At 38.5% G+C, this 12,274-nt stretch overlaps 1 protein-coding gene across 12 annotated transcripts in view; it reads right to left on the reverse strand.

Annotated features, from left to right (window-relative positions):
- The window catches only part of UTRN (utrophin), a 589,012-nt gene that overhangs the window by 306,131 nt on the left and 270,607 nt on the right, over positions 1-12,274 (reverse strand). For all 12 annotated transcript variants that reach the window (XM_074397323.1, XM_074397322.1, XM_074397326.1 and 9 more), the window contains 3 exons: positions 11,311-11,386; positions 4,672-4,886; positions 1,796-1,913 (listed from right to left, as the gene is read on the reverse strand). In XM_074397323.1, the coding sequence (XP_074253424.1) occupies positions 1,796-1,913; positions 4,672-4,886; positions 11,311-11,386 (409 nt within the window). The remainder of the gene's footprint in view (positions 1-1,795; positions 1,914-4,671; positions 4,887-11,310; positions 11,387-12,274) is intronic.

The raw sequence follows: 12,274 nt of genomic DNA on the forward strand, positions 1-12,274 counted from the left end.
GTATCCTATTCATTGTGAGTTAAATCCTAAAAACAGGTTACTATTGGTAGCAGCACACTACCCCTGAGAAAGGTTTTTCATATAATGAGGAGTGATGAAGACTATCAAACCTCTACACACACAAAAATGTTAATATATAAAGAGAAAACCGTGTGTATACATTAAATGGGAAAGGAAAGATATTTAGGAGGAGAGTCTTGTAAAACAAAAAAAACCTTTAAAAAAGTTTTGGACAAAAAGAGAGGTGATGGAAAAAAAATTTTTAAAGAACACATCAAATAGAAAAAGCAAATGGAAATGGCTTTGTTGATAGCTTGGTATCACTAGAGCAGAGGAGCTCCCCTGTGATGTGAGGGGAAACTGACTCACTCCAAAGTTCCGTAACAAACACAATCCATCTATTCATAAAAAGAGAGAGAAAGGAAGGAAAATGGTGTATTCAGTAAAAATTAGCCAACAGTATCAGACATTAAAAGTCCTTTTCTATTGTATCTCCTGTAACAACCTTGTTGCTTCCATGATTATTTTGAAATCAAAACATACTTTTTACAGAGAGAGTAGTTGACTCTCTTCCCTTGAGAAAGATCAGGCTTTATCCTTCCAGTTTCTATTTTGCCACAAGTAATTATTAGGTAGTTAATTTGTATTGGGCACTGTGAAAGGCCCAAGGGCAGAAAGATAGATACTCACAATCTATGGAAGGCAGAGAGAATTAAAGTAGTTGTGAGATCTATAATAAAGCTATGGGGGGAAAGGCCATAGAAGGAACTAAAAAAATAGAAATTAACATTCACCAGGAAATAGAAGAGGAAGGAAAGACGTCACATAGGGGATGACATTTTAGCTGCTTCGTAGAATTTCACCTGGTAAGAAAAGGCCAAGAGAAAAATAATGCGCATAAAGGTAAGAGGACTAGGAAATGTCAGGACGTTTTAAGGAATACGTATAGCACAGAATGATTATAGACCAGGCTGAGAGTTGAAGTGAGAGACGGGATAGTGGCAGCAGATTGCGACAATCCCTAGATACCATTCTTGAGAATTTAGACTTTGTGTGCTATTGGTAGTACATTCCCATTGAGAAGGGTTCATAGAAGCTAGATACTTCTAGCTCAGAAGCAGCTGTTAAATCTGTGTGACATACACAGTGGGAATGTTACTCTTTATTTATTTATTTATTTTTAATTTTATTTATTTATTTTTCTACGTATATTTAGATGCAGAAACGTACACACAGTGGGAATGTATACGTCACACAGATTTAACAGATGTTTCTGAGCTAGAATGCAAACCCCACGCAAGGATCTTTGTTTCCTATTGTTTTGTATGTTGATGTTTTTGTTTTCTCTCATTTTTAACTAAAGCATCCCCAAATTAACGTCATCACATAAGCACATAGTAGTTGCTCAATAAATATTTATGGACTGAATTTTGAGGTGAGTTAAAAGACATAGTAAGACTTGATTTTAGAAAATAAAATATAACGAGAGAATGGATTTGCATTCTTGTGATTTTCTCTTTTTTTATTCTTCTAAAAAAAGACCTAAGTTAAGAGAAGAAAACCCAATGTGTAAGGAATTACTTAAGAGTCATGATGTTAAAATTAAGGAATTCATAAGGTCATTGTAACAATGTTCACAAAAGATAAAAAAACAAGGGAAGCTACGTTTCTGTATAAATAAAGAGTAATATTCAACACTATTACTGTGTGTGTGTGTGTGTGTGTGTGTGTGTGTGTGTGTGTCTGTCCATTTGCAGGGAAAGTGGGTGATGATACATAATTTTTAAAAACTTACATTTTTCTGTGATTGCGGTTCTCACATCTGAACTGGAAGCTTTATTTTTCAAATTCTGTGCCAATGTAAAAACACAATCGAGCTGAGGATGGCGCTGTTCTAAGTCAGCCTTTGTAATCTGTTAAGTAGAAATGATTATTCCGATAGGTTAATAAGCCATATGAGAAGAATACTAAGCAAAACAGATGTGTTGACATCAAGGTTGTTGTTTTCCTCCTCTACAGCATACTGAGGCATCAGCAACATGGCAGAAAATGAGTGCCTGATTTAAAGCTGAAGATCCTGGGTTCAAATCTCAGTTCTTCCATTTAGCACCTGAGTCACCAGGCAAGGGGCTTTACCTCTCTGTGTTTTTGTTTCCACAAAAAAGAATAGTGAAGACTGAAGGGCTCTTAGACATCGACAGTCTTTACGTACACAACATCACCACCCTGGCCACAAAAGAGCAAATCACAGAAAATTGCAGGGCTGTTGTTTATGGGCACAGGAATCGCCTAGGTGCTGCCACAGAAGAGTTCTGCTTAATAGCACTGGACTATCTTGGTTCCTGACTGGAACACACTCAGATGCTTCTTCATATGTGAAGTGATCACAGAGAATGGGACACAAGTGAAGGAAGGAGCCCAAAGCTGGCAGATACACGCAAGAGATGCTGAGTAGCAGCCATGCCAAAGAGAAAGCTGCACAGAACCCGACAGAGATGGAGAGAGAAAGATTTACTCTATCAGAAGGAGCAGTTATGGTTAAAGGCACACGGGACTTCTGAGTCACTCCAGCAGCAGAAGCAAGGTTGCTGGAGCTGGAATCAATCTGTTGTGCCTGCTGAAGAAACAAGAGGATGGCCAGATCATCCAGTGGCCCCTGAAGATACTGCTGTAACCTGAGAGAGAGCTACTTTGTATCCAAACAATCTTCCTGACTTCAAGTTTCAACGTGAGGTGGTCAAAGCCATGTTCTATTTTCGGTTGTGCTCTGATAATAAATCCCTATCAACTGAAAAAAAAAAAAAAAAAAAAAAACTACCAGCTCAGTTACATCCAGTCTGAGGACATAAGAAAGAAAATCCCTTCAAAAGCTAAAAAAAAAAAAAAAAAAAAAAAAAAAAAGCCCCAAAAACATTAGCAGTTATTGCTGCTGCTGACGTCTTGTTTATCTGTTCTGTGTCAGATACAGAACTAATGTCACAGGGCTGGGGGTGACATAGAAAAGTGCTAAGAGGAATAACTATAAATTAATTCCTCTTAGACATGAAAAACTGCTGCTGGAGATGGTTTGTGTCTCTCAGTGCTGAGAAATACAGGAGAAATGGTAACAACATCAGGAAAATCATGTGTTTTCAGTACAGAACTAATGACAGTCATAGAGACTAGAAAACACAATTTACAAAAAATACAAATAGTGGCAGATGATTGTTTCCCAGTCCTTCCTCTTCACAAATTCACTAATTTTGTAGATTTCAGCTACTCTTCTGGTGTCAAATATTACCTCTAAATGGATTGCCCACCACTTTCAATCCTAAATCCCAGGGCGCATAGTAATGAATGCTGATCACTTCTTTCTAAATGGCATAAGGACTCCTCACCGCAACATGTCTGAAACTAAATCACTGAAACTCTCATTCACACTCCGTTTCTTCTATTCTTTATTTCTGCTAATTGCAATAGCATCCTCTTAGTCATTTCAGAAAGGGCTCTTTGCCTTGATTTAAGCATTTCTTGCCTCCAGTCCATCCTAGTCTTCTATTAAAGCGGATGATTGTTATCACGAGTCCCTAGCCACAATTTTAAAAAGGAAAAGAAATAGGAAGAAAGATGCTTACCAACTGCAAACAGACTAAATACTCGAAGGGGTTTGCACAGCCCGCAGGCTCCTTCACAACGAGGACTTTAGCTGTCTTTCCTGCCTTACTTCATGCTGTGAAGTATTTCTTAATTGCACAAATGTTGACCCTAAAGTCCTTCGTGCCTCCTGTACCACATCTTTGTTCACCCTGTTCCCTATGCCAGGAACGCCGTCGTTTTATCTCAGTTGCCAAAACCCACACAGTTTGCTTTCCACCACGGGAGAAGTGATCCCCTTCCTCATCCTGGCTCCCCCAACAGGTGGCTTGTACCGTCCTGAGGCTTTCATGAGACTCTGGCCTTGCCACAGTAATTTCTCTACTCATATGCACTCAGTGCCTCTGCCTCAGTTTGGGCTTATTTGTAATGTGGGGATAAAAACAGTACCTACCTCACAAGATTATTAAACAACTGAATGAGGTAACATGTAAAATACTTAGAAAAATGCCCAGTACACAAGACACACTTAATAAAAGCTAGCAATAGCTGTTATTATTATTTTATTGTAGATTCCCAATTTCTACTTAGTATATTCTTGTCAGTATCTCTGTATAACTCACAGCCCAGAACTTGGCACACACTAAATATGGAGAAAGAATTTTACAAATTAATATTAGATGATATAAGTATAATAATAAAACTATAGGAGATATTTCTAAAGTCAGAAATTAATCTCGTTAGGTAATAGAAGTTGCAAAGGCACTTTAGGAAATTATCCCACATCACATAACAGGCATAAAATGTTAACACCAGCTTATATTTATACTAACATGCCTAGCTTTATGGTATCGGTTTCGGATTTTTAAAATGCTATGGGTCGTTAGTTCAAGTCAGAAAACCTGATCATATCACAACAGTATAAATGCAAGAAAAGCTCTATGCTATGTAGTTAGCCCTAGAGGGCTGTTTGACAGATACAGAGTTTCTTAAACCTCATTCTCTCATATTTTTAGGATATAAAAAGGGATTCAAACAGATCTGGTCTGTCTCTGGGTTGTGGCATTTCCATGACAAGCCTTTACACTATGCACCTACTTTCATTCGGGAAACGGTCTTATTGATCTCTTCTACATCCCCGACAGTGACAATGTTGGACTTCAGCATCTGGTCGATTAATACCAGCCAGTCGGCTAGTTCTGTTATAGTTTTATCAAGATCAGCAGGAATTGAAATCTCCGAAGTATGATGAGACTGAACAGGAGTATCTGATGCAGATGATACTAGCACCACCTTTTGGACACTAGGATGAGCTGAAATAAAAAAACGCAGCAAAACAGAAATCAATCAACAGGATATTTTGATTATGGTGGTGTCATGGTGACAGATATATATGTAGTTAAATAAAATTTAGTTAAAGTTAAAAAAAAAATCTAAGAGGTTATTTTTGCACACTGAAATGGCTATGATATTACCTGTGATATCCATATGTGGTTGGTAGCTATCAAGCCAACAAAACAGGTTTGCAACATTCTAGAACATAATCAACATTGATACTGAGAAAAACTAAAGTACAAACATGGGAGAAGTAGAAGTATTATTTCATTTTGGCAAGATGATTTTAATTATAAAGCTAACTTACTCATAATTTTTCATTTTTTTCATTTAACTTTATAATGTGAGTATATTTTATTCTTAATAAACACATTGTGAATACCTATGTAATAACCTATACCTGTATCCACTAACTTTCATTTAACCCTTTGATACTTAGACTGCAGCTATAATTTTATTTTAATTTTAAAAAACTTGCAAGGAATATCTTTTTGAATAGAGTATTTTGCATATTTATGATCACTATCTGTTTTTTTTTTTTTTTTTTGAGACAGAGTCTCACTCTGTCACCAGGCACCAGGCTGGAGTGCAGTGGTGCGATCTCGGCTCACTGCAACCTCCGCCTCCTGCGTTCAAGCAATTCTCCTGCCTCACCCTCCCGGGTAGCTGAGACTACAGGCGCATGCCACCACACCCAGCTAATTTTTTGTATTTTTAGTAGATACGGGGTTTCACCATGTTGGCCAGGATGGTCTCCATCTCTTGACCTTGTGATCCGCCCACCTCGGCCTCCCAAAGTGCTGGGATTACAGGCTTGAGCCACCGCATCCGGCCTATGATCACTATCTTAGCATAGATTTCCCAAATAGAATTACTGAGTCGGAAAATACAAAAAAGTATGTATTTAATATTCATTGCCAAACTAACTGGTTTTGATACAAAAGTAGTTGAATTAGTAATTAAAACCATCTGAAACTTACTTTAGCTATGACATATTAGATGAGGCTTAAATAATTTTCTAAAACATATAGCCAATCTGTAAATTCAGTACAATCCTAATAAAAATCCCAACAGGTTTGAGTGTAACTTAACAAAAATCATTGATTCAAATTTCTGGTTATAAAATTAATGTATAAGAGAAAAGGACAAAAAACAGTCAAATTTTTATTTTTGGTAGAGAAATTTGCCCTCCCAAATGTTACATTATATTATCTAGCTAATAATAATGAAACATTTAAACAGACCAATGGCAGAGAAGAGTCACAATGTGTAAGTGACAGAGAACTCTGACCTTGGCAGAGACTGAATTACAGATCAATGAGGAAGAATTTACTGTTCAATAAAGTGTTGACCCATGACTGCAGCAAAGAAATGATGGGACTGATTTAATCATCACATGTATCATAGGAAAATTAATTCTTGGTGGATTAAGGACCTAAATATGAAAACCAAAATTGTCAGTTAAAAATATGGAATATTTGTATGACTTCAGACGACTGAAGTAGCTCTAACAGAAAACACAAAATACGGAAGCTATTAATAAACCAAAACGGTTAAGAATTCCAAAGGGAGCACCGTAAGTCAAGATTTTCAAAGCATTTGAAACATTAAAGGAGAGAGTATTTGCAATCCACATTCCAGACGAATAACTGATAACCAAAATACTTTTCCTGAAACTTAAAAAATCATCTAAGGCTGGGCGCAGTGGCTCAAGCCTACAATCCCAGCACTTTGGGAGGCCGAGGCAGGTGGATCACGAGGACAAGAGATCGAGACCATCCTGGTCAACATGGCGAAACCCCGTCTCTACTAAAAATACAAAAAATTAGCTGGGCATGGTGGCAAGTGCCTGTAATCCCAGCTACTCAGGAGGCTGAGGCAGGAGAATTGCCTGAACCCAGGAGGTAGAGGTTGCGGTGAGCCGAGATCGTGCCATTGCCCTCCAGCCTGGGTAACAAGAGTGAAACTCCATCTCAAATAAATAAATAAATTAATTAATTAAAAAAATTTAAAAAATCTAAAAATAATCTACAAAAGATGAAATAAGAAAGGCAATAAACATAAAAATGTGAAATAAATGTCTGACCTCTTCAATTACTGGGGTAATACAAATTAAAATGACACACCCAATATCCACAGGACCAACATCAGCAAAAGGTTCCTAGAGACCTTTACAAAGGTCAAGATGACTACATTATTATCATCACCATATTATTTGCATTTTTAGGCTCATTCTCTCCCAAGTGTACAGGGATTTTTATCTAAGGCTACATAACATGTGATATCACAAAAGATCAAATGCAGACACAGATACAAGAATACAGGTGGTGTTCAAAAAATATATAACGGCACCATTGCCAAGTTTTTGTTTGTTTTAGAAAATAGAGTTGTTTTTTTGTTTGTTTGGATTTTTTTCTTTGAGATGGGCTCACTCTGTCACCCAGGCTGGGATACAGAGGCACAAACACAGCTCACTGCAGCCTCAGCCTCCTGGGTTCAAGTGACTCTCCCACCCCTGCCTCTTGAGTAGTTGGAACTACAGGACTGCATCACCAAGACTGGCTATTTTTTTATTAATTTTTAATTTTTTTAGATATGGGGACTCCCTATGTTACCCAGTCTGGTCTCAAACTCCTGGGCTCAATTGATCCTCCTGCCTCAGCCTCCCAAACTGCTGGGATCACAGACATGATCTACTGTTCCCAGCAGCTTATGTTAATACGTTACAAAAACATGCTATTTTTGTTAATATATAATGGCCTTATTGTTATTTTTAAACAACTTAATAAATGAATTAATGGAAATGTTTTTCTAGTTAGGTAAATATTGATAGATATCACTGACAAAAACAAAAACTCTTGGAGGGTCCTCAATAATTTTTACAAGTGTAAAGGGGTCCTGAGAACAAAATGTTGAGGTGCTGGTAATGCTGTAGAACAATGAGAACCCATCACACACAGCCAGTGTCAGTGTAAACTGGGCCAAGTAATCTAGACAGCACCCTAGCAGCAGCTAGTGAAGTAGAAGGCACCCATACGGTATAACCCAGTGATTTCATCACCAGATGTACACCCTACAGAATACCTCACACATCCTTCTGCCCAATCTTCACTTAACTTCTTTCGTAGTTTAAAAAAAAATTCATTGTTTTAATTCATCAAATACCTATTAAGAACCTATTATGTTTAAGGTACTATCCTAGACACTGCAGGCATGGGAGCGTGTAAGATAAAGTTCAGGCTGGACTGCAACGGCATGATTTCGGCTCACTGCAACCTCTGCCTCCCGGGTTCAAGCGATTCTCCTGCCTCAGTCTCCTGAGTAGGTGGGATTACAGGCACCCGCCACCACACCTGGCTAATTTTTGTATTTTTAACAGAAACAGTTTCATCATTTGGCCAGGCTGGTCTTGAACTCCTGACCTCAGGTGATTCACCCACCTCAGCCTCCCAAAGTGCTGGGATTACAAGCATGAGTCACCGTGCCTGGCCGGAGCTTGCATTCCATAGGGAAAATGGATGTATTCTACAAAGTAATATCAATGCAAGAAGAGAAAGACAGACAGGGTGTATCTGAGATATTGTGGGTAAGAAAGGGCTTTCCAAGAAGGGGATATTTGAAAAAAAACATGAAAATATCCAAGAGAAGAATATTTTGGGAAGACAAGAAGAAAGAACATCAAGCACAAAGACCAGAAATAAATATGTTCTCGGCATGTTTGAAACAGCAAGAAGACCAGTATATCTGAAACAGAAGGAACAAAGGGAAAAGTAGTAGAAATGTGATTAGAGAGATAGGCAGATACGCATGGTGTTCTGAACCAAAGCCAGACTTTGGAACTCATTTACATGGTTGGAAGTGATTAAAATATTGTGATCAAAGAAGCAACACAATCAAACTTACATTTAAAAAGCATTACTCTATCTGCTATTAGAGGAATAGGTCATGGAGAAGCAGTGAGGTGAGAATAGAATCAGGGTTATGATTTTGGAGTACATTCCAATAATCTAGACAGAAAGATGAAGGTGTTCAAGACCAGGAAAGTAGGTGGAATGGAACATGGAAACAACACTATTTGCTGATGGATTGAATATTAATTCCAGAGAAGAGTTGAGGTTGACTCCCAGTTTATGGGCCTAAGGACTGGGTGAATCATCTACAGTTAAAAAAAAAAAAAATGTCTACAGTTACAGGACTGGTAAGCATAGGTAGAGGAGAGAATTCAGAGGACTGTAGTATATCCAATATAATGTAATATTATACATCAGTTTAAATATTAACTAGAGCTATATGCATCAAAAGGTATGGCAATAAGGATGATCCAGTATAGTATTAGAGAAAGAGGATACATAAGCAGTCCAGAGAAGATAGGATCCTATGCATAAGTGGAAGAACTGGTCTTAGAAAAAGAGATAACCTTTTCTCTGAAGAGGAAGGAAGTATATAGAGTATATGGGTACAGCTGCAGGTAGCTTGATGGATTCTTTAGCAGGAAAACCAAAAAGATTTTATCTGGGTAAAAAAAAAATGATTTTCTTTTAAAAATGAGATGAGGTCATTAGTTGAGAGATGAGTATCAAGCAGTACTCAGAAGAAAGTATGGAAGGACTGTCTCTTAGTGCTGGGCTGTCTCTTAGTGCTGAATGCTTATTTGAGATGGCTAGTCATAGCTCTGCAATCAGTACAGTCAGCAAGATGTTGGCAAGGATGAACCTCAAAAACATTATGCTAAGTGAAAGAGGCATTGTATGATTCCATTTATATGAAATATCCAGAATAGATAAATCCTTGGAGACAGAATGCAGATTGGTGGTTGCCAGGGGCTGGGAGTAGGAGGGAATGGGAAAAAACTGCTTAATGAGTAAGAGGTTTTACTTTGGAGTGATAGAAATATTTTGGAACTCGATAGAAATAGTGGTTGTACAACATTGTGAATGCATTAAATGTCACTAAATTGTTCACTTTAAAATGGTTAATGTTATTTTCTAAATATGATGTTAAAAAGAAGTAACTGAATTAAAACATTGCGTAGGAGGAGAGAGACATACTAAGATTAGCTTCAGGTTTCAGGTCTGTCCCAAGCACGAGTATCTTGTTAAAAATGGGCCATCCACCTAATGGAAGGTATAGTTTTGCTGGTAGCTCTTTACACTTCTAAATATGTATTTAAATTTTCCCTGCTCCTTTATGATAATGAGGTTCTAAAAAGTAAGATAACCCATGACAATTTCACAAAATGCATCAAATCCTTTCCCTATAATTACAGAGTTGAGCATGTATTTGCAAAGCAGTGGTACCCAGATGTCAATTCAAGTGTTCTGCATGTTAATCAAGAAACCTGATCAGGCCCCAGGTTTCTTTTGGTGCAAAATTCCAGAAATACAAGTAATAAAGAGCACAAACTTGGTCCTCAATAAGCGTGCAAATCTCGAAAAATCAAAGAAAAAAAAATCTTGTCTCTCCTCACTTTTTCCAAAACTTGAGGGGAAGGAGGAGGAGAAAGCAAAGAAAAAGAAGAGGAAGAAGAGAAATAAAAGGGCCCCTCCACCCCCCGAAAAAAGGAGAAGTGGAAGAGGCAGAGGTGGAGGAGGAGGGGAAGAGATAGAAAGTGGAAGGTGGACATGGACGTCAAGGAGGAGGAGCGGGAGGAGGGAGAAGAAAAAAATAGGTAGGAGCAATAAAAAGAATCAGCAGAAGCAGCTGTCAGGGAGTGAGTGGACAGTTAAGAGTTAGTCACGTCTGGGGTTTTGCCAGGTGACTCGACAGAAGAAGAGCAGGGCACGATGGTTCAGAAAACCCGCAAGGCAGTGGGGACAGTGGCCATGGGGCAGTAGTCTGCGATCTAATCCGGATAAAGACAGAAGGAAATAAATGGTGAGAAAACATTCTTCTTTCTCCACATCCAAGTGAGCAGGATTTGTTTCCTGGGATGGAGAACGCTTTTAAAGCCCCATCTTCCACCTGGTTCCGAGGACATCTAAGCCTTTTGCTCTCAGTTACAATCAGGGTCTAAATTACGTATGCTAATCCAGCTCATGTTAACACAGACAGTTATAGCTGATTTCCTAAAAAGCTGCATGGACCCAGAAAACTAGTCCCCAGTTTCTGCACCTCGCCTCTCATCTTCCCTTCAGCAGGACCTGTGGATGCCCAAGTGCCACTGGAGTCCAGAAAAGGCCAGCCTTATCTACCGTGGGAACAAAGGCCTTGCCCATACTGGGAATCCAAATATGTCTTGGGTTTAAAGAAGATGCTCTTTTCAAATAATTGAAAATAGATTAAATAAAGAAAATGGCACAATGTTTCTAAATAAGTCTTTCTAATTCAAAGATGATGCTCATATCACAAAATTTTACTTTACTGATTGTTTAAAAACTTTGTTAAAGATAAACTGTATCTTACCAGCAATCCTTGTCTGTGAAACAGAACTGGGCTCCTGGATGCGTTCCTTCAGGGTGGTAGGCACTTCTCTGCAAATCTACCACATCAAGACAAACAGAAAGAGAAGAATACTATATAAATAAAGATGGCTATAGTTCAAAACAAGAGGTGTTATTCTGAATGGTAGCTCTGCCACTTCTCTTCACCTAGCCACCTAAACTTCTGGCTCCACCTTCACTCTCCACTGCAATCTTGTTTGAGCCCCTAACTCCACTGACATTGCTATCAAGAACACCAATCAGTCCTTAGCTGTCCTGACCCCTGTGTACCAGTTAATGTTGTTCACTCCCCCTCACTTGAAGTCTGTTACTACCCTGCAATTCTGGCTTTCCCCCTGCCTCTCTGACTGGCTCCTCTGAGTTTCCTTCGTTAGCTCTTTTTCCACTGTCCATCCATAAAATACCAGTATCCTACAGAGTAGATGTGTTGGTCTTCTTACCCTTCTTTAGCTCTCTCCCTGAGTCCTCCTTTTCAATGGTTTCAGGAATCAAATGGAATTTTGAGGAGCTAAAGACTCCCCAAAATATATCTTCAGTCCAGCCCTCTCTGTGAACTAGATATTTAGACAAGTCCAAATCTAAACTCCTTATCCCTGTCTTCCCTGACACCCATTTCTTAAACTCTTATACAGATTCTAATTAATCTTTCTAGATCAGTTCTTAGGATCACTCCATCCATATCTGTAGTAAAGCTATAGCAATATTTCAAAAATATCACTTTCCTCTGCTTAAAATGCATCAATAGCTTCTCACTCCCTTCAAAGTGGTAGATTGTTGCAAAATGAAGCTCAAATTCCTTGTGATGCACAGTGAGTCCTCCGGGATCTCATCCTTGAGAACACTCCTCAGCCTTACATTCTATATTGGGCTACTTCCTGGACCTAAATATACTGTGCTCACTCTCTGTCTCTTCTACACATTTTCAT

This window comes from Saimiri boliviensis, chromosome 4, assembly GCF_048565385.1.
Source record: "Saimiri boliviensis isolate mSaiBol1 chromosome 4, mSaiBol1.pri, whole genome shotgun sequence".
Taxonomy (NCBI): domain Eukaryota; kingdom Metazoa; phylum Chordata; class Mammalia; order Primates; family Cebidae; genus Saimiri; species Saimiri boliviensis.